Source organism: Ostrinia nubilalis, chromosome 27 (assembly GCF_963855985.1).
Source record: "Ostrinia nubilalis chromosome 27, ilOstNubi1.1, whole genome shotgun sequence".
In the NCBI taxonomy this organism is placed as follows: domain Eukaryota; kingdom Metazoa; phylum Arthropoda; class Insecta; order Lepidoptera; family Crambidae; genus Ostrinia; species Ostrinia nubilalis.
In genome coordinates this window covers 2,755,011-2,778,719 of record NC_087114.1, presented here as the reverse complement: position 1 = coordinate 2,778,719, position 23,709 = coordinate 2,755,011, and the positions used below count along the sequence as shown (strand labels likewise).

The window sequence follows — 23,709 nt, the reverse complement described above, 5'->3', positions numbered from 1 at the left end:
TCGAAATTAAGAATTGAACGTACTCGATCAACTTCCGATGATGCAATTCGCTCCAAATTCGCTCGCCGTTTGCATTGTGTGGAACGCTAATCGGCGAGCTTGTACTGGATGTGGAGCATTGAAGTACTAGTTGCTATATTCAGGCTACCAGCATGAAAAGACCGTTTAGAAGTTCTAATGGAATGGGATAAAAAAATTTACAAAAAAATTAGGCCTTTGTCCAGCAGTGGACATCATTTGACTGAAACGACGTCGAAGGATGAAAAAAAAACAATAATTTCTTGAGTAACTGATAAAAAAAAACGACTAAGTACATACTCCCAAATTAATTATAGTTTTCTTTTTGGTAACAAATAAAATTTCTTTTTTCTTTCATTCAAATTACTAAAAAGTGTAGAAGTGCGGGGACTATTTCCAGCTCTTGTTCACACCACTGCAGCTCCCTTTCAAGATTCCAAAATCTACTGTTTGAATTGAACGCCAAAAAAACCCAAGTAGCCAAACCAATGTATGAAAAGCAATACAGTTACATTTTTGCTATTCGAATATAAAGAAAACTAACCATGATCGTGGACCAACTTCTAGGTGATTCGTTCTTTGATATTGAAACGTGAAATTTTGGATACCCCTTGAACACCAAAGTTTAGAGCCCATTTAACACCAACACAAAGAGTACGCAGCACCAACCGGTCGACTCAGCAGTCCATTGTTACCTAACGAAGTGTCGGCATTATGCTCTGAGAAGTGGGACGGTGTGCTAACTGTCACAGCTGATATATGTTCAGTAGCATCCCTTCTTCTTATCGTGTCGACAACAAACCTACACAGTGTCAGCCCAAAACAGCTCTTGATCTTCCCACATGCTTAGATACTGTATTCTTACTGCTACTTTACTGACTTACTTACTTTGCGTTACGTAGCTTTGGTTTAAAACTTCAAAGTTATACTATAAAGTGACCGGTGATATTCACAAAATCGTCGGTTCACCTAGTGGAGTGTCTGCCCACAACTCCTTGGGGGATGCCTTTGTGCCAGCAGTGGACTTCATTTGAATAAAACGACGATGGTAAAACGTTTAAAAAAGAAATCTTAGATTTTCTTCGAAAAATTCTAAGAATTTATCACAATTCAGGTTTTCATTCTACAAATCTAATTTATTGTTATCATTCTCCGTAATCTTGGCATGGAAGAGAGTTCATAAATACTGGATTCTTAGGATAAATCATGAGATAATAATAGTGGTAACCCTACCCTGATTGAGTATAAATTGGCCAGCGTGGGGAGTGTAGACCAAATCCTCCACTTACCTCTATTAAATTAAAGCCCGGTCTGTGAGCACATAGAATTTTGTCCAATGACCCCAAGCTACCCATCTAGGGCATGAATATCGGAATCTCGTAATATCGGAATCTCGGAAGACGAGATCCGATATTACAATTCCGATATTGAGCGACCCAATATCGTAATATCGGAATCAGATAAAGGTTTTAATTAAGACTTTAAACAAAGCGTTTAAAAGCGCCATAACCTGCTACAAAGCTCAAAGTACATGATTGGCAAAGACCAATGATTTTCTCATGTCTTTCAATATGACTTTTTGTCCCACTGCAAATAATTATTAACCATAACATGTTCTAAAACAATTTTAGCACTTGCCGTACTTGGTCTTAGCAATGAAAAACGACATTTCAACTCCCTTCCAAACATTAATAAAATTGGACTATGGCCCGTCAGTTCTGCGTACTATGTGCCCTGCCCATTGCCACTTCAGCTTGCTAGTCCGTCGGGCTATGTCAGCGACTTTAGTTCGTAAACAGGGCTTCTCATTTCTGATTCGAACTCGTAAAGAAACACCAAGCACAGCCCTCTTCATAGCACGCTGTGCAACTTTGAGAGGCCACGTTTCCGAGCCGTATATTATCACTGGTAACACACATTGTTTGAGGACTTTCGTCTTTAAGCACTGAGGTATTTTGGACGAAAAGATGTTGTGTAGTTTCCCGAACGCGGCCCAGCCGAGTAGGATTTGACGATTTACCGCTTTCTCGAAATTGAATCTACTTAGCTGAATCGTTTATCCGAGGTTGACATACTTGTCAACAATCTCGAAAATCAGGCTCCCAACCGAAAATGGGTAGGGCGGAACATGGTCATAAGCTTCGCTTTGTCCATGTCCAAGGCCTACCTGTTGGGAGACTCGATTAGGTCTTCGAGCATTGTGCAGAGTTCTTCCAGCGATTCCGCCCTAGTACGCAAAACTGACGGCCGATGCAATAAAAAGGATACGGTCATTAACCGATGTTTCAACAGCTCGCTTAGTCTACTTTAGCTACTTTCATAGCCTAATGTCATATGGAATCATGCTATGGGGCAAAGCTGCAGATTTTGAAACAATATTTATTCTGCAAAAACGTGCCATAAGATACTTGTATAAAATGAAAGCAAGAGCGTCCCTTAGAGAATTGTTTAAAGAAATTGGCATTCTCACGGCCGCTTCACAATACATCTTAAACTGTATTCTATTTATTCAACAAAATATTAATGAATTCAAAAAGAAAAGTGATATTCACCAAATCAATACTAGAAATAAAAATAAATTGGCTATACCCGCTTTTAGACTTAATAAAGTGTTTGCCACCTTTATGGGACAAGGTATCCATTTTTATAACAAAGTCCCTGATAAATATAAAGAGCTACCGTACAATAAATTTAAAGGTATAGTTAAAGATCACATGCTTAAAAAAGCCTATTATACAACTCGAGATTTTCTTAATGATAAGTCATCCTGGGAGTAGGATTATGGTCCTCTCATGCTCGCACTAAAAAGAATTAAAATCGTGCTATGAAAAGTAATGTATAAACTAATCTAATTTTCTAAAATGTTATAGTGTCATGCTTCTCAATCTGGACTGTTACTTAGCTTTATTATTGTTTTTTTTTTCTCTAAGAGATAACTTGGTATTGTCATTCTCACTAAAATGTCTCTGGGGTGGTGGCGTAGTGAGGCGGGTCGTTACATTCCCTCTAATATGGTCGAGTGAAGCGATGGCTGGTTCACTCGTCATGTCTGTGAACAGGCGCTGCTTTCGGGGACTGGTCAATCCAAGTTATTCCAACTTATGTATGCGAGTCATTTCTACTAGTATTTGGGTATGTAATCTGTAAGTCTAGATATTAGCACGTCACTACCTTGTTTAATATGCCACGCAATTTTGTATACCCATTCTTATAAGATACACTATACAAGAATGCATGGTAAATTCAGTGAACTGCTCCTGAATCGAATGTACCTATCTACTACTGCTATTTCTATTTATTTATATTAACCGGCAGACAGTGGTGACTGAGTTTGTTGCGGTGCTTCTTCTCAGCACTTGCCAAATGTTGGTCTCGAAGCGCTGGTAGGGTAAAAAGATTATGAGACATGTAAAGGCTCCTTAAGAGCAAAATGACGATTTGTAAGAACTATTTATTAGTCTAAACAAATAAAGAAATTTTGACTTGACTTGACTTGACTTGACTTGATGGGGCAACAAGGTTCTGGAGTGGAGACCACGTATCGGAAAGCGCAGCATAAGGCTGCCATCCACAAGGTGGACCGACGACCTCATAAAGGTAGCAGGAAAGCGCTGGATGCAGGCCGCCACCAACCAGCCATTGTGGAAATTATTGGGGGAGGCCTATGTTCAGCAGTGGACGTCATAGGGTTGAAATGATGACGATGATGACACCGCGTGGTTTTGTGAGTTGTACATCGGTAATCAAAAAGGAACAAATTACAAGCATATTCAAATTTTATACCACTGTCTAAAATTTTTGTAACATGTGACTTGAATGACTCTACAAATAGTTCCGCCAGTATTGGTTGAAGGAGTAAAAGTTTGTTTGATACCTGTTTTACAAAAACACTTAAATTTTTTGCTAGTCCATTTCCATAATTGGCCCATTTTATCAGTTACCAAAATGCAATGGTTACCCATAACATACAAAATTGTTTTAAATACTTCAATATTATAATTTTAAGAAGTGTTATTTTGTACTAAATTAAAGATTTTGATTAAAATCATTATTTTACTGTATACAATCGAGAAATTATACGAATATAACCAAATATTTAAAATTTATAACACATAAACTCAATTCCGATATTAAAATCGGAATTCCGATATTTAGATCTAATATCGGAATCCAATATCGGAATTGAAAACCTTCCGATATTACATGCCCTATACCCATCCTTATCGCTCGCGCGTAATTATGTTGCTGTCGCGCTCGCACACTCACTGGGGGCGTCCGTCGCACAGTCGCGACGCGCATTTATACTAGCGATAAGGATGGGTAGCTTGGGGTTATTGGACAAAATTGTACGTGCTCGCAGATCAGACTATAGAGAGGATCGTGCTCCTGCAGTGGAAACTAAATGACCTGATGATGACGAACCTACTGTCTCCAAACCATTTGTGTAGTCGCCAGTAACCTAGACAGATCTGTTAACAAATTATAACGTAACGCTTCAATGTGCAAAGTTAATTTGTGAAAAGTTCACATAACGTTTCAGGATTGTTGCGAAGATTTTTATCGTCCATTTTGATGTCTGATTGCGGCAATTTATATTATTGTTAGTTTTATAGTCGTCGTGGTGTAAATGTGATGTAAACCCGTTCTTTGCCTTGGAAGCTTTTGCATCAGTTTTTTTATGCCAAACGAAAACTAAACTTTTTGAAAACCACTTGTAGGTTCGTAATAATAGACTAATTACTACTATCATTATTGCCCAAGACTACAGGCTGTCAGGAATATTGGTAACTAGCTTTCCGCCCGCGGCTTCGCCCGCGTGGAATTTTGTCTGTCACAGAAAAACTTTATCACGCACGTTCCTGTTTCAAAAACCGGGATAAAAACTATCCTATGTCCTTTCCCGGGACTCGAACTATCTCTATGCCAAATTTCATCAAAATCGGTTCAGTGGTTTTGGCGTGAAAGAGAGACAGACAGACAGAGTTACTTTCGCATTTATAATATTAGTATAGATTCGTTTGGTGACACCCAAAGTGACCAAAAAGTTGATAACACAACCTTATTCCAACTGTAACTGACTTTTTGCGAACATTTTGGCTACTTTGAGTATCACGAATTATTTGACGCTGACTGTACAGCGACAGAATATACGAATACATGTTTGCTGAATTTCAGCATCTACCTACTACTTACATTGACTTAAGATGCCAGTGATTAGTTACAATAACTTTAATAATAGTACTCAATAACTTTATTTAATTACATAATAATTGTTCCAGGTTTGGCACAAAGGCTGTTTCAAATGTCAGGAGTGCGGCATGACACTCAACATGAGGACCTACAAGGGATACGGAAAACTACCTTATTGTGAAGCGTGAGTGTTTACTTTTATTTTGTTTCGAGAGTGTATAGGCGCTTACAGGGCAGATATGCATGATAGGCATCCTAGACTGCATCTCACTTAACACCAGGTGCAATTGCAGTTGCAGTCCAATACATGCCTTGTGATGCATAAAAAAAAAAACTATATCGTAAAAATTTTCTAACCAGTAGACTAGCTTAGTTTTTTTCCATCAAAAAATCTATTAGGATATTGAGATGTCTGCATTTAATGTATTAACGCTACCAACCGGTCAATCTGGCCATCATTTTGGGAGGCCTATGTTCAGCAGTGGACGTCCTGTGGCTGAAATGATGATGATTATGAATGTGTTAAATATTGGTAATGAGAGCATTTTTTTTTCTACTGAAAAAATTTGGGTCCCATTTTATGTGGGAGCCTAAGAGATATAGAAAGAAAGAAAGAAAGAAAGAAAGAAAAATTATTTATTTGACAACTTAAAAAAAAAAACAAAGGGCAATATAAAAATACATGCAGTAGCAAAGGTAAATTACAATTTTCAAGTGAATATTAAATTTTTCCTTGAAAAAATGCCTATTTACTACACACACAGCGTTGCATGTATTAACACCATTAGTTTCAATCCAAAATTAGGAAATTGTTAACTTCTAAGAACTACTGAAACGCGTGCTATGACGTACTGTGGTTTTACAGACTGAAATAACCACGTAGCTCTGTAGGAATTTTGCAAATGATTTTACTGTGTGACTAATGCTTTGATTGAAGTCACGAACTCATGATGGGGTGTCATAAGTTTACGTAATAGTTGGTATTCGTATAAAATATGAATTAATAACCTACCTTGCATTGCCGTTCGTGAGTCTTCTAACGTTTTGGACCAATTTTAGTTTAGCCAAGTCGCTGGTTTGAATTTTTAATTATTTTTTTTCCAGCAACTGGCCCTTCCTTCAATGTTTTATTAATTAAACATTAAATCAACAAAAAAATACTCTTAAAGTAGGCCCAATTACTAGAAGAAAAAATATATAAAAAAAAATTTATAAAAAAAAATAAAACCGACTCCAAAAAACCTACACTAAAACGTAGAAAAATAATTACTAATTACCTACTTATTTATTAGGACGAATTATTAATATTTATGTAGGTATACCATGATTGATACTTCTGGAGTCGGTGCCAAGATTATGAAACATGTAAAGTTTGCCTGCACCGACTCCAAAAGTATCAATCATGGTATACCTACATAAATATTAATAATTCGTCCTAATAAATAAGTAGGTAATTAGTAATTATTTTTCTACGTTTTAGTGTAGGTTTTTTGGAGTCGGTTTTATTTTTTTTTATAAAATTTTACTTATTTCTTGCTTTTTAGTTAACTAATTATTACCTTGATGTTAAGGTAGGCAGTACACTGAGACCAAAAAAAATTGGTTCATAATCGGCGGAGATATTGCGTATAAAAAAGTTCATCCCCAATTTTCCACCCTTGGGGGTGAAATATTTTCTTCAAATTCGCATGAAACCACCCTTTTGATAATACCTATTCAACAAAAAAATAATCGTTCAAATTGGTTTATAATCGGCGGAGATATTGCGTATAAAAAAGTTCATCCCCAATTTTCCACCCTTGGGGGTTGTTTTTTTTATTATTAAATTTAAATGGGACCACCCTTGAGGTATTACCTATACGCCGAAAAAAGATTTGTTCAAATCGGTTCATAATTGGCGGAGCTATCGCGTAACAAACATAGAAAAAAAAAAAAAAAAAAAAAAAAAAAAAAAACATACGGGTCGAATTGAGAACCTCCTCCTTTGAAGTCGGTTGAAAATTCAATCCATTGACTTGGCCCGTGCGTGGACCATGCTAAAATGGGCCAAGTCGCTGGAAGACTCCTTCTGGCCAGCATGGACCAAATCCTCCATTTATCTCTAGTAAATAAGAGTGATTTCATGATGATGATAAATAGATAAATAATAATAGTGTTTGTTGAAGAATGACTAACTTCCTTATTTAATACTAGCTGTGCCCGCGACTTCGTACGCGTGAAAACCCGTTCATTATTGCTCTGCTCCTATTGATCGTAGCGTGATGTTGTATACCCTATAGCCTTCCTCGATAAATGGGCTATCTAACACTGAAAGAATTTTTCAAATCGGACCAGTAGTTCCGGAGATTAGCGCGTTCAAGTAAACAAACAAACAAACTCTTCAGCTTTATAATATTAGTATAGATATTATGTTTCTGTTACCTTCGTTAGTTACCTACAAAATAATAAAGGAGGAATAAGGTCATTATCAAGCCAAAAGTATTTTTGAACAAAACAGGAAAATAAAATATTTAAACTAATATGTTTAAGATAAATGACATTAATTATGACTGTGCATTTAAAATGATACAAGGAAGGAAAGGGAGAAAATAATAATACCTATGCTTTAATTTGATGTCATGAAAATTCAGGATATCCTTTAATCTTTACCCTAACACTGATGCTGTTTTGTATGAAACATTTAAGGAAAACTTAATTTTCCGTAAGTACGTGTACAAATGTTTTTGCGACAGCTCTAAAACTAATAAATTATTTTACAGAAAGCCATTTAGACGATCTTTTTTATTTTATGTTTAGTTTAAAAAAATGAAAAACTGCTGTCTGTTGCACCCACAGAACAGGCAAAGAACAGGGTTCTCCTAATTTAGTTTTAGTAAAGGTTTTTTCAACCATGCAATTCATAACTTTTGCTGGACTTTTGCTTAAAATAGAACTAAAAATGCTTACTAAATTCTCAGTGCTAAAAGATATAGTCCCAAGCCGTGAATCGCCATGAAAAAAAAACTCAGCGCGCGAAAAATTTTCCCGCGCAAAAAACATTCTGTTTACTTTCCCCACTAACACCACATGCTGTTGATTGACCAACACGTGATGTGATGTAGCGAAACAAAAATGAAAGTGACCGCGTATACTTGTAGACTAAGAGCTGGTGAACGCCAGACCTACGTCATTTTATAAAAGCTGAAAGTTTGTAAGCGTATGCTCCCAATATAGGATAGAATGTTGGTGAATCATGAAGTTTGGGTCATCGTGGCTTTGGCAGCTATCCTAAAAAATCTGTCTGGCAAGGAGTTGGAACTGTCAAAACTGTCTGGCTGATGTGGAAACAACTTCTAATTATTGCCCTAAAATTTTATAAAAAAATCAGCTTTTATGGTATAACCTAAGTAGAATTACAGTTTATTGAATATACAGAAAAAGCCACCGTAAAAGTTAGAAGTAGTTTCCTCATCAGCCAGACAGTTTTGACAGTTCCAATTCCTTGCCAGACAGTTTTTTGGGATAGCTGCCAAAGCCACGATGACCCAAACTTCATGATCACCAACATTCTATCCTAATATATTGGGAGCATACGCTGACAAACTTTCAGCTTTTATAAAATGACGTAGGTCTGGCGTTCACTAGCTCTTAGTCTATTGCACAATACCGACCTTATGTCTTTCGTAATAGCTATCACCTTTTATTGAATGGACTTATAAAATCATGTCATAATCAGCTCTATGCTTATGAGTTTAAAGTTGAGTTTAATAAACATTCAATGGATATTATGTCACGGTACCGTTAGGAGGTTAGGAGTGAAGGTCCTGCTTAGTATGATTTCGATATTCTATTTATAACTGTATCTTTTACACACAGTCAGCATCAAATTTTAATAATTCGTGACACCCAAAGTGGCCAAAATGTTGACAACAACCTTATTCCAATTGTAACAAAGACGTGTTGCGAACTTTTTGGCTGCTTTGGGTGCCACTGTACCAGCACTGGCCCATTTATTGTCCCGAAGCAGTGGTAGGGTTAATACTGGGACGTGTAAAAGTGATTTTTAAAAGCCTACTTGCATAAGTGAGTTTTTTACAGGCAGAGTAAAAAAGAAAGATAGAATCTATATCGGTAGATCGATTGGTTCGAAGTAGGTTAATTAACATGGCAAAGAATTCGATTAATGCAATGACAAAACTATAAATAGGTACTTTATCGATTTGAGCCCGCGTAAATCTTGATAAAAAGTAGCCTAATTAAGTTATTGTTGTTGGTACCAAATAAGTTAAGTTTTTTTTCTTTTATTAAGCACCTACTTCATTAATTAATTAATCAAAAGTAGTTTACTAGCAGTTACGTAGTTTCGTCCGCGTGTATTTTGATCTATCAAAAATTTTTCGCGCCCGTCTTCAAATACCGGAATGAAAACTATCACTGTGTTACATTTCATCAAAATTGGTTCAGTGGTTTGTTGTAGAGACAGACAGAAAAAACATTATAGGTAGGATAGATCGTTTCATCCACGAAGTCGCACGCGACACCATTCTTCCGCTAATGTTCGAGTGTTATCCTGTACACGCTAAATTATCCATGAGTGCACACGCACACTACAATAATGACGCTCGGATTGCTCGGGTCAAACTCCCCGCACCCCGCGCTTCCCTCGATCTAAACGTAGTGGGGCGCGTCTTCGAGGATGAAACGATCTTAAATAGGCCCATGTTCAGCAGCGGATGTCCTGTGGCTGAAATGATGATGATGAAAGTTAGTCTGCCTAAAGAAATAAAAAATATCCATCCATCCTCACTTTTCGCGTCAAATATAGATTACACTGATCGATCAATATCGCCTGTCAGTTTTTGCGACAGTCGCGTGATTATCTGTGCAAACGAAAGCAGCGACAATTTCGTATACTTTTACTTTGTCACCGGGAAATTGTTTTTTGCCATTTTTGCTGTCACGCCGCGTTATAGCGGCAGTTGTTTTTATTGGTTTTTTGTTGCCAGTTATTGGTGTACGTGGTGAAATATGTAAATGTAACGTGTATAATCGTTATAAAATTATAAAAATACTTGCGGCCGCCCGCGACTTCGTACGCGTGGATCCCGTTTTACTCCCTTAGGGGTGGAGTTTCGTAAAATCCGTTCTTAGTGAGCACCTACGTTCTAAAAGAATTAATAGAATATTTTTTTTATAGTTCGCATCATATTTAGGCCATTTAGTCTTCACTGCAGAAGCACTCCCTCTCTAATTTACCAGAGGCAAATGGAGGATTTGGCCTACACTCCCCACGCTGGCCAGACGGGTTGGGGAGGCCTGACGTTCGCGTACTTATTGTACCTTTGTTGCCTTTTACGACCTCCATAAAGGGAGTGCCGACTGCCAGAACGGGACTATTCCCACCTCTCGTTCCCACAGCTGCAACTCCTGTGTAGTCAGGAACTACAGCTTGACTGCCAATAAAAACCCAACCAGTGAAGGTCTTTGTTTCGGTACTCTGCCAAAACCACACATCTTCTTCTTCTATAATAAATAAAAATGAATTGATGTTCGTCAATGATGTTCGTTAGTCTGATTAAAACTCGAGAACGGCTGGGCCGATTGAGCTGATTTTGGTTTTAAAATGTTTGTCGTAGTCCAGGGTAGGTCTAAACGGTGAGCAAATACGCGCGCGATATTGTTTTTCTGCGACAGACAAAATTCCACGCGGGCGAAGCCGCGGGCGGAAAGCTAGTTATTAATATTTATCAATGCCATTCCAGACACGTGCCAAAAGCGAAGCCCACCACAATGGCGGAGACGCCGGAGCTGAAGCGGATAGCGGAGAACACCAAGCTGCAGAGCAACGTCAAGTACCACGCCGACTTCGAGAAGAGCAAGGGGAAGTTCACACAGGTAACCACTTATATCATCATCAATTCAGCCACAGGACGTCCACTGCTGAACATAGGCCTCTCCCAATGATTTCCATATCTCCCGGATGGTAGCGGCCTGCATCCAACGCCTTCCTGCTACCTTTATAAGGTTGTTGGTCCACCTTGTGGGTGGACGTCTAACGCTGCGCTTTCTGGTACGTAGCCTCCACTCCAGAACCTTGCTGCCCCGTCGGCCGTCGGTTCTGCGTACTATATGTCCTGCCTATTGCCACTCCAGCTTGCTCTGTCTCTGTCTGTTGAAATTATTCTAAAATACAATCTTAGAATAATTAAAAATACGAAATAATTTCAACACACGTGTGTACTGATCGGTTCCACAAAGCAGAGAGAATATTGAAATTATAGTGAAGTAGACTCCACGGTTGGCACAATATAGTGTCACTCGCAATCGCGAAAATGACCTGCATCTCACAATGAAACAGTGATGATCAGGCGGAAAGTAGATTCACCTGGAATCCTCAACCATACCACAGAATAATAATAAGCACTGGTAGAAATTCTCTTACTAATACTCTCTAAATCTTATCTTTAAATGCCTGATTTCCTGAACTGATAGTTTTACAAGGCAATCGAAAACAGCACTTAGCCAAGAGGCTACGAGTAAGTGCTGCTTTCGATTCCGTCATTCGATTGGTCATTGTGCTGATTATTTTCTCTAATGTATTTCAGGTCGCCGACGACCCAGAAACCCTTAGAATCAAGGCGAACACAAAGATCATCAGCAACGTGGCCTACCACGGAGATCTGGAGAAGAAGGCTCAGATGGAGAAGCAGAGGACGCTCAACGAGAATGGAGAACTAGTTGGTGAGTTCCTTTACTAGTTGGATAGGTTTTGAACTATAAAGTCCGGTCGCCGAGCACGTAGAATTTCGTCCAATGACCCCAAGCTAGCTACCGCTATATTGCTGTCGCGGTCGCACACTCACTGCGGCCGCCCGTCGCACATAATTACGAGCGAGCGATAAGGATGGGTAGCTTGGGGTCATTGGATGAAATTCTACGTACTCGGCGACTGGACTTTAGATCGATTCATCCACGAAGACGCGCCCCGCCATCCTTCCGCTAATGTTTGAGTGTTATCGGTACACGCTAAATCATCCATGAGTGCACACGCACACTACAATAATAACGCTCAGATTGCTTGAATCAAACTCCCCGCACACCGCGTTTCCCTCGACCAAAAATTAGTGGGGCGCGTCTTCGTAGATGAAACGATCTATAGTTTGTTAGGTTCAGAGGGTCTACTTCGTTATACGAAGTTTCAAATGTCGCCATTTCTTTCACACAAAGCGAGCTGCCTGAATGAGCGATGGTGACAGCAGACTCGAACTACGTAAACAGCGTTTTAGAGTAGCCCCCCTGAACTAGTTGGTGATTTTTTACATTATTCGTTGGTTTTTGTCTAAAGTGGAGGATTGTTTTTTATTTTTAACCACAATAAAGCTGTTCATTCGATGATCAAATTATTGAAGCAACTTACTTTTTGTAACATTGTTGTAAATGATTCAATGTGTTTTTCTTTGTAACTACTTAATATTTTTTTCCAAAATTTGATCCATCGAACGAAAAGCAAAAGTTTATGTGAGAAACATTTTTAAAAGCCAGCCATGGTTTGTTTCATTCAATAATATCACTTCTCTCACAGCGCACAATGTTTTAAACCACACAAATCGTTACACCCCCATAAATGTTGGATTGTGGACCCATTCAATACATCATGGCAACATTATTATGGCGATGAGTCTCATTTATATGTTAACTGTTCGTTTCTGATCGAAGAAATTTGAGATAGCAAAACATTAACGTAACGAAGCAGTGGTACGGGAACGTGTAAAGGTGCTTTTTAAAAGCCTATTTGCAAAACTAAATGAGTTTTATGAGTTTTGAACAAATACTTATTATTAAAAGGCGACAATAGCCGGTGTCGATGTCGGAATGCCTGTTCCGGACTTGCCAAGGGGAACATTTGGAACCCCGCCACCGCTGGACTATTGTAGTGAACCCACGTGTCACAAGCAAATATTTAGCTTCGGGGGATTAATGTGGGTTGTAAACCAAGAACTAAGCTGTGTTAGTAAAGCAGTTTCCAATAGTTGTGTGCAGACTGCAAATTACGCTGTGAGAAAATGCGTCAGCTATGCGAGCTAAGCCAAACTAATTTAGCTAGTCCTTGATTTACAACGAGAATATTGCACAAACTTACAGTCTCGTTAGCCCCTCGTACTAAGCTAAATATGCCTACAAGTGGACTCACCACGATAGTCGAGCGGCGGGATTCGAACGCGCGTTCCTCGGATTTCGAGTCGGCTAGTCCGACCCCTTCACCGTTCAGCTATCGTGACTACTAGTAACTTGTATTCTTTCAATTTCTGGCTCTCACTAGCGGCTTTTTAGATAATTAATGAACCTACTTTTCATTAGTTCAACGCTATCTCAAGTTTCTCCAATCCCCACCACCATTTGTGTTCTAATCGTTTGGTTTGTCCCGCTTATGTGTAAAGAAGTGCCAAGCGACAACTACCATCAGCAAATCGAGAACTACGCGACAGAAATGCTGCCTCCTACGGTACCAGTGCCGAATCTGCCTCCCAAGAACCACTACCAGACGCCCACTACTCAATACCAGCCCCCAGTACAATACCAGACTCAGCCACCACCGCCCCAATACCAGCAAGCGCCCCAATACCAGCAAAACGCTCAGTATCAGCAGCAGACTCAACGGCAGAACCAATATCCTGACCAGTACAAGAAGTACGAAGAATACCAGTACGAGTATCAGAATCAGTACCCTCAACAGTACCAGAATCAGAATCAGTACCCTCAGCAGTACCAGAATCAGAATCAGTATCAGTACGGGGCGGGCGGGCAGCCCAAGATTGGCAGGATTCAGGATTACGATCCAGTCAGTGATGGGCCTAGGGCGCCGCCCAATACCCAAAGGGCGTCTGCTACCCTCATTTATAACAGCACTAGTGATGGAAAAAGAGGTTTGTTTCATCATCCATTTTGTCATGCATGCGTTTTTGATTCTGCTTTGGTTATGGGCAAGACAAGGGTGGGTTGCACCACCTTACTTTAACCGTAACTACAACCCTAACCGATCCTTTTGTATGGAGTTTGACAGACTTTTTTGACGTTTGTTATAGTTAAAGTAAGATGGTACAACCCAGGTTAAAATAAACACCATGACACCTTGTGTTTTGTATAGTTCGCGCAGCAAGAGTTGATGCGATCAACACAAGCAAATATTTGTATCTGTATACGCTACTCGCGACGTCTTGCGTTCTCTGACTGATTTGTGTGTTCTGAATTCAAATATTACACTGGTGTGAGTTTATGTTCGCCCCAAGTTTCGTTGTGCGACCAGGCCTGTTCATCTCCGCGAGTTTACATCGAAAACAAAACACGCACGATTGCCCCCTACAAGAGTACTATTCGACAAGGCCTCACATACGAGCGAAAATTGACTCACGCACGCGTATTCTTGTGTATGATGGAAAAAAATAAAGAAAATGGTGTACTAAATACTGTGCAGTATTTAACTGCCTAAATAATAATAAAAACACAGAATGTACTTTTTTAAGTTGCCTGAAGACACTGAGAGGTAAATAAGTAGTTAATATTATTCATGATAATTCATGCTAAATCATGTATTTCCTCCGCCATTTTCTGCAGATTGGCACCTCACGTCACATCATTTTACCGAAGTCAGCCCTATAGCTTCGGCGCAGTACCGATCACTGACGTTTGTCAACAAAACTTCTGACAAACTTGCTTGACTCTTGAGACAAGCTAAATTACACCATATTGTTAATGACATTGAGCATACATTTTTTTAAATACCTTCGCGAAGTAAAACTTCTGTACGTAGTACTTATTATTATTCTGTGGTGCGACCTACATTTAAGAACGCAGCACACTTATCAACCCAGAAAGGGATCGTAACCGTATCAACTCGAAGCGGTCAGTATTCTTTGTGTCAAACTCCGTACTACAACGCACACTTATCCGCACCGTAACGTAAACGCCTCGCCTCGCGGTTGACAGCGCGCGAAAACCGATGACAGCTCGCGAAAGACGATACGGGGTTGATCCCTTTCCAAGTTGATAAGTCTGCTATGACTTTAAGAGTAGGCACACACCGTTGATTTTTCGTCGGCCGATAGTTTAGTCGGGCACTTGATCAGAATGGGCATGTATGGGAGTGCGCACACTACGCCGATTCGATTTGGCTGATTCTTCATACAATTTAAAATCGGGCACAACTATCGGCCAACTAAAAATCAGCGGTGTGCGCCTACTCTAAAAGATATTTTGCAACGAAAATTTAGGTTTATTGACTGTAGAATCTTTAGGATTATTTAGCCAATTGGTTATTGAATTACGAATAAAAAACAGGGTATTTACTAATTCACTTAGGTGCAATATCATAATTACGAGTTACTGCACAATGCAATTTTTGAAGTGCATCACTGAGTTTAGTGCAAAAACCACTGATTGGCAATAGCTTCTTTTTTTCATTTGATTGAAGATAGGTTGTTTCATCAACTCTTTTTCCAATTAAAGATGTGCCAAGATCTTTTTCAATACTTTAGTTCAAATGTCGTTTTAATGTCTATTGTTAGTATTTTTCGCAAATTGCCATACACTTTTTGCAAAGAATACAGTTTTTGCAAAGATAGAACAGTGTGCCTACCATGAGTTTACGTTAGGTGAGCTCGTTAGCGAATACGTCAAAAAATTCTATGAAGATTTTATTTCTTGAAAGTAGCCGCTAGGGGCGCTGCACAATATGTCATACATTTAAATGTCATTTTTTTACGCAGTCGCTAGCGAGCACACCTAACGTAAACTCATGGTAGGCACACTGTACATAAAATATTCTTGACCGAGTTCAAAATGTTTCAAAATCAATGAATTATTTACTGCAGGCTCTCGGCAAAATGATTGTTTTTTTACTTAAAATGACTAAGGCCCGGTTTCATGAAATTGACAGAATAAAATCTGATTGGTTTATCTATACTAATATTATAAATACGAAAGTAACTCTGTCTGTCTGTCTTGCTTTCACGCCTAAACCACTGAACTGATTTTGATGAAATTTGGCATAGAGAATGTTTGAATTTCATTTGAATCCCGGGAAAGGACACAGGATAGATTTTATCCCGGTTTTTGAAACAGGGACGCGTGCGATAAAGGTTTTCTGTGACAAACAAAATTCCACGCGGGCGAAGCCGCGGGCGGAAAGCTAGTCCAAAATAATTCTCCGCTCCGCTCCGCGAAACTGAGCCTAAATGTGACGTATCATGCTCTCACGAGCCGGGACAGCAGTCCAGCGTTTTATTTTCAACCTTCCTTTCCTAATTCAAGGTTCAACATTAAATACTTGTTTCCAAACATTTCAGGCGCGCACCAGCCGCAGCAGCAGTCGAGCCGCCATATTGGCCGCGTCACCGACCTGGACCCGCTGGCGAACGAACCAGCGCCGCCGCCGGCTAACCACCAAAACACGCCGCCACAGGTAGCTAAAGTACTATTACTATAGTCTGGTCTGTGAGCACGTAGAATTTTGTCCAATGACCCCAAGCTACCCATCCTTATCGCTCGCGCGTAATTATGTTGCTGTCGCGCTCGCACACTCACTGCGGGCGCCCGTCGCACAGTCGCGACAGCAATATAATTACGCGCGAGCGATAAGGATGGATAGCTTGGGGTCATTGGACAAAATTCTACGTGCTCACGGACCCGGCTTTAGTCACCAAAACCACCCTACTAGTCGCCAGAACCACCCTACTAGTTACTTGTCACCAGAGCTACCTTACTAGTCGCCAGAAACGACTTACTAGTTACCATAGCCACGTTACTAGTCACGAGAACAACTTACTAGTCACAAAACCACCCTACTGGTCGTTGAAACTAAATTACCGGTCGCCTAGTCACCAGAACCAACCTACTAGTCGCCAAAACACGCCAGATACAGGTAGCCACGCTGTCTAACTAGTTTACTAGTCGCCAGAATTCTCCATCACACTACTTAACTATTCCTCGTATAATATCAGCAATGGGATATCAAACCAAAAGTAGATTGCTAAACCGACTTACGCCCGTATTCGCTAATAAATTATGTTTGCTTAAGTGAAGCAGCAAATCGAACGCACACCGTTGAATAGAGCTCTGTGATAGGTTCGTGTCTGATAGGTTCGTGTGTCACCCTGTGCGTCCACGCGCACTGTGAGACCTCATAGTAATGTTTGTGAATACGGACGTTAATGACCTGATGATGATGAAAACTATGTATCAGTAATGGGATATCAAACCAGAAGCATATTGCTAAAGCGACTTATTTATTTTGTTTATGAATGTTATTTATGTCAATTTGTTTCAGAGTGTTTACATCGCGATGTACGACTACGAAGCGACCGACAGTGACGAGGTGAGGAAAACATGATAAATCAAATCATAATTTGAAATTTATTGAAACTTGGTTAAAAACTTTGATTTCGTATGTACCTATAGATTCTACTTATCATTTTGTAGCCGACATCTTTTACAATAATTCAAACACAGTTTCTCTAACTAAAAGAACAGTAAAATTAAACAAGATTTATATTTTTTATTTATAGTAGTGTAATACTACGAGTATAAATAAAAAAATCATAATTGCATTATAATTCACAGTTTGTGATTTTGAATTATTGGGGCATCAAATAGTGATTGACGATGTCAAGCAACTATTGAACTCTTTTGTATGTATTTTTAAAACATTTGTGCACATTAATTGGATGTTTAATTAATTAATTATTATTATTTATTAATTTCCAGGTGTCGTTCCGCGAAGGCGACTACATATCGAACGTGACGTCAATCGACTCGGGCTGGATGACGGGGCAGGTCCTCCGCACCGGCCGCACCGGCATGCTGCCTGCTAACTACGTGGAACGCGTTGCTGCGCCCGCCAGGTACGCCTAGTGAACCCATACTAGCCCCTAGGAAACCCCTACTAACTCCTAGGAAACCCCCTACTCGCCCCTAGCCTCCCCCTATTAGCAGCCGGATTTGGAGCGCGTCGCTGCGCCCGCCAGGTACACCTAGGAATCCCCCTACTCACCCCTAGGAAACCCCCAATCACTCCTAGGAAACCCCCTACTCGCCCCTAGTATCCCCCTATTAGCAGCCGTACTGGCATGCTGCCCGCTAACTACGTGGAGCGCGTTGCTGCGCCCGCCAGGTACACCTAGCAAACCCCTAGTCGTCCCTAGAAAACCTCTACTCGCTTCTATAGTCTGATCCGTGAGCACGTAGAATTTTGTCCAATGACCCCATCCTTATCTCTCGCGCGTAATTATGTTGCTATCGTGCTCGCACACTCACTGCGGGTGACAGTCGCACAGTCGCGACAGCAATATAATTATGCGCGAACGATAAGGATGGGTAGCTAGGGGTCATTGGACAAAATTCTACGTGCTCACGGACCGGGCTTTAGTCTCCCCATACTCGCTCAAAGCCTCACTACTAGCCACACAAATAAAAATTCAGATTCAAAATCCTGCTCCTAGTCTTCCCCTACTCGCCCCTAGCCTCCCCATAATAGCGGCCGCACTGGCATGCTGCCCGTTAACTACGTGGAGCGTGTCGCTGCGCCCGCCAGGTACGCCTAGTGAACCCATACTCGCCCCTAGGAAACCCCTACTAACTCCTAGGAAACCCCCTACTCGCTCCTAGGCAACCCCCTATTCACCCCTAGGAAATTCCCTACTTACCCCTAGGAAACCCCCTACTCACCCCTAAGAAACCCCCTACTCACCCCTAGGAAACCCCCTACTCACCCCTAGTAAACCCCTTCTCACCCCTAAGAAACCCCCTACTCACCCCTAGGAAACCCCCTGCTCACTCCTAGGAAACCCCCCTACTCATACCTAGGAAACCCCCTACTCACTCCTAGGAAACCCCCTACTCACCACTAGGAAACCCCCTACTCACCACTAAGATACCCCCTACTCGTCTCAATTGTGGCCGCACCAGTATGGTGCCCACCAACTAGGTGGATCGTGTCTGCACCCCTAGCGAACCCCCTACTCACTCCTAAGAAACCCCCTACACACACCTAGGAAACCCCCTACTCACCCCTATAAAACCCCCTACGCACCCCTCGGAAACCCCCTACTCACCCCTAGGAAACCCCCTACTCACCCCTAGGAAACCCCCTACTCACCCCTAGGAAACCCCCTACTCACCCCTAAGAAACCCCCTACTCACTCCTAATAAACCCCCTACTCGCTCCTAGGAAAACCTCTTCTCACCCCTTGGAAACCCCCTACTCATCCCTAGGAAACCCCCTACTCACCCCTAGGAAACCCCCTACTCACCCCTAAGAAACCCCCTACTCACTCCTAATAAACCCCCTACTCGCTCCTAGGAAAACCTCTTCTCACCCCTTGGAAACCCCCTACTCACCCCTAGGAAACCCCCATCTCCTCTTACTAGTAGCCGCACCGGGATGGTGCCCACCAACTAAGTGAAGCGTGTCACTGCACCACTAGCGAACCCCCTACTCACTCATAGAAAACCTACTCGTCCCTAGCCTCCCCTTACTAACGGCCGAACTGTCATGCTGCCCGCTAACTACGTGGAGCGTGTTGCTGCGCCCGCCAGGTACACATAGCAAACCCCTAGTCGTCCCTAGAAAACCTCTACTCGCTTCTATAGTCTGATCCGTGAGCACGTAGAATTTTGTCCAATGACCCCATCCTTATCTCTCGCGCGTAATTATGTTGCTATCGTGCTCGCACACTCACTGCGGGTGACAGTCGCACAGTCGCGACAGCAATATAATTATGCGCGAACGATAAGGATGGGTAGCTAGGGGTCATTGGACAAAATTCTACGTGCTCACGGACCGGGCTTTAGTCTCCCTCTACTCGTTCCTAGCCTCACTACTAGCCACAAAAATAAAAATTCAGATTCACAATCCTGCTCCTAGCCTTCCCCTACTCGCCCCTAGCCTCCCCCTACTAACAGTCGCTCTGGCATGCTGCCCGCTAACTACGTGGAGCGTGTTGCTGCGCCCGCCAGGTATACCTATACTCCTAGCTAAATCACCCCTAGGCAACCCCCTCCTCACCCCTAGGAAACCCCCTACTCACTCCTAGGAAACCCCCTACTCACTCCTAGGAAAACCCCTACTCACCCCTAGGAAACCCCCTACTTACTCCTAGGAAACCCCCTACTCATCCCCAGGAAACCCCCTACTCACCCCTAGGAAACCCCCTACTCACCACTAGGAAACCCCCTACTCGTCTCAATTGTGGCCGCACCAGTATGGTGCCCACCAACTATGTGGATCGCGTCGCTGCGCCCGCCAGGTACACCTAGGAATCCTCCCACTCATCCCTAGGAAAACTCCTACTCGCCTCTAAAAAAACCCCTAGCGAATCGCCTACTCACTCCTAGGAAACCCCTACTCGTTCCTAGCCTCCTCTTACTAGCAGTCGCACTGGCATGCTGCCCGCTACGTGCAGCGTGTCAACGCCCTACTATGTGGATTGAATTGCCCCACCTTCGAGGTATCCCTAGCGAACCCCTACTTGCCCCTAGCCTCGCCTTACTAGTCCCTAGCCCTCACCTATTGGCCCCTAGAAATCATCTACTCGCTCCTAGCCTCATCCTACTAGCAGCTGCTTACCAACTAAATGTAGCGCATTGCCGCACCTTCTAGGTACCGCTAGCAAACCCCCTACTTTCCCCTAGCCTCCCCTTCAAGTTTAACATTAATTTCCTTTCTTTCATCCACAGGTACGACTAAAGACACCTGGAGAAGAGAGGGCTCGAAGGCACGAGCGCTCGTGATGAGAATTATTGCCTTGATTGAAGCATCAACTACATTCATGACTAATTAAAAAAAAAATATCACAATCAAGTAAGTTTGGTAAGAAGTTGCCGAAAATTATTGACTTTATTAAAAAGAAACATTATAATCATATTTTTATAGTCACAAAATACATATAATTTGGGACGAAATTATTCAAAAGTACGTCGGGTAGTGTTTAGGTATTGCAAAAAATTATCCAAAATTAATTTAAATAAGTTGATTACATAAATATCAAAAATTACATCGAACGCGAGCGCTCGCCGAATTAGAACTACTTACTTATAATAAATTATGTAATTGTTGCCAGAATTGTTATATTATTTACTAATCATGAGCATGTCACAGCACTTTTTGAAGACAATATACAGGGTGTATGAGAAATGTTAGTCCTTGAAAAAGTCATATTAAAAACTTTAACAAACCGACAAAACGTAATAAAAAACTCATAAAACTATTTTTTATGCAAGTTGGCTTTTCAAAAGCACTTTTACACGTCCCAATATTAACCCTACCACTGCTTCGGGACAATAAATGGGCCAGTGCTGAAACTCAGTCACTATTAAAAATACTCATTTTTATGCCGCCAATAGCTTTGGTAGCTTTTTCATCATCTCTACATAATATAGCAAGTAAACATTATTATGTTGCATGCAGCATTTAGTATTGTCTTTCAAGGACTTCCAAATTTTCTCGTACAGACTTGTGTATTTTGTATGACTACAAAAATGTGTAACAAAGTAACTAATAATAAATTCAGTCCATATTTTGCCTTGATTAAAGTGTATAAATATTAAAATAATAGAAAGCTGGACAGATATTTTATAAAATATTTATATTTATACATACATAGTTAAATATGTATTTTTAAGTACTATTGTTATTTAAACATAGTATAAAGACGATTTTCAACGTGTTGAACTTGTCAACTTTGTTACAAATGCATACTCTATAACGTTGAGAACTGCAATAACTATTTTCTGTACCTATTTACATTAAAAAGTTTTAAATAAGCGGACCAAACTGTATCTCAGAAATTCAACATTCATTCCGTTTTATTAGATGTAGATTTTTAAATATCTTTTGGCAAAAGATTTTTTTTATGAAAACATTGCAGTTTTAAATATTCCTTATGTTTTTTTACTTATTTAAAAAATCTTTGCGGATTTTAAGTAGAGATTTTTATACAAACTCAATATAAAACTTATTTATTATTTTAAGTACCTGCACGTATGTGAGGTGTAGCAAGATGTCAATTCCTTGTACATATTTATATATTTTAGCCTTATACCCGTTCGTTGTAATTTAAGACTATATTTTTATAAAATGCTTTTTCGCATAATAAAATTAGGCACTAAACTAATGCAAGTAAATATTGTTTTTACGAAACATTCCGAGATTTTTAACCTTAAATAAAATACACGCGCCATTTTAGCCCATTTTTCGTTGTCAGCACGAACATTTTGCTTTTTAATGAAGATAATAAATATTTAGTGCACACTTAGGCTAGGCAAATTTATTTATTGTCATTAATGCGTGCTACGCCAGACTGGAACGAACGTATTTGTTTTTATAGTTACTTTGTTAAATAAACCTTTATTTTAGGGTTGATTCTGCTAGTTTTGTCAATTGATTTTGAACTTTAAACACCTAATTGTAAAGTTTAAAATCGAATGGCAAGTGTTAGGTTGACCTGCCACTACCTACATAAAGATTTTTTGATTCTCAGATTCAAATAATGATGTCATATCTTTTACTAGATAACAACGCTGTTTCTCTCCATCACTATTCTCTCTATTTATGAAGAAAATAAAATATGCTTCGCCACGGCTTCTTTCTTATAAAATATTTCGTTTCGGTCTATAACTGTACAGTATGTACCAATTGATTTTGTCTATATCATCACAATGATTGTCACGCAAGAGAACAGTATTATAAGACCGATGTTAAAGTGCCTTTTGTATGTAATAAATTTTGTAAGCAATATTATTGTCTTTTATTTTGATCTCAGTTGGTTAGAATCGGTCTAGCCGTTCATGAGGACATTTGTTACAAACGCTGACACGAGAGAATTTTATATCTATGTAATTCTTCTGGACGTCTTTGTCACAACTCCTAAACGGCTAGACCGATTTGTACGAAGTTCACCGGGCCAGCTTGTTGATAGATAATAATTTAAAAGGAAAAAACGAAACCTTTTAGCTTTATTTCCCATGGAACCATCCCGTTTTTTGCAGGATCCTGACACTGTAGTTGAACACGTGTTTCAAAATGTGTACTAACTTTCACACGAAAATCGCGTTTGCACTGTCCCGCATAAAACCAGTCCAGTTTTTTGATATCCTGCATAACTCGAAAATTCTATCAGTCCTCGCAATACAGAGACAAATCTGAGCTTCACCTACCTGAAAGTCTTCTCCCCCACCACGGACGGAAGCCAACCTGCAGACTCACTGCGTTCTGGGCGGTGGAGCACTGCCTGAGAATCCTCGGAGCTGATGATGATGATGGCACGCGGAGCACGGCTACACACGCGAACAACGCAAAATCGGTCTTTCGAAGGAATGAACGTCACTCATAGATGTGCTAAAATGCGCGACTCACGAGTGCCGTGCAACTGAGGCTTGAATGAAGGTATGAAAATAAAGTTGGCGACGCAAATATGCGATTACCCTCCAATATTTCAAGGACTGAACCTGAACAAATTATTTTTATGAGTA

At 40.5% G+C, this 23,709-nt stretch overlaps 1 protein-coding gene across 1 annotated transcript in view; it reads left to right on the top strand.

Annotated features, from left to right (window-relative positions):
• The window catches only part of LOC135085007 (LIM and SH3 domain protein Lasp), a 48,105-nt gene extending 25,130 nt beyond the window's left edge, over positions 1-22,975 (top strand). Inside the window, exons 2-9 of the mRNA XM_063979782.1 lie at positions 5,298-5,392; positions 10,950-11,082; positions 11,793-11,928; positions 13,626-14,111; positions 16,530-16,645; positions 17,510-17,557; positions 17,947-18,083; positions 20,917-22,975. Coding sequence (XP_063835852.1) covers positions 5,298-5,392; positions 10,950-11,082; positions 11,793-11,928; positions 13,626-14,111; positions 16,530-16,645; positions 17,510-17,557; positions 17,947-18,083; positions 20,917-20,926 — 1,161 coding nt within the window. The 3' untranslated portion in view covers positions 20,927-22,975. The remainder of the gene's footprint in view (positions 1-5,297; positions 5,393-10,949; positions 11,083-11,792; positions 11,929-13,625; positions 14,112-16,529; positions 16,646-17,509; positions 17,558-17,946; positions 18,084-20,916) is intronic.
• Positions 22,976-23,709: the final 734 nt, after the last annotated feature.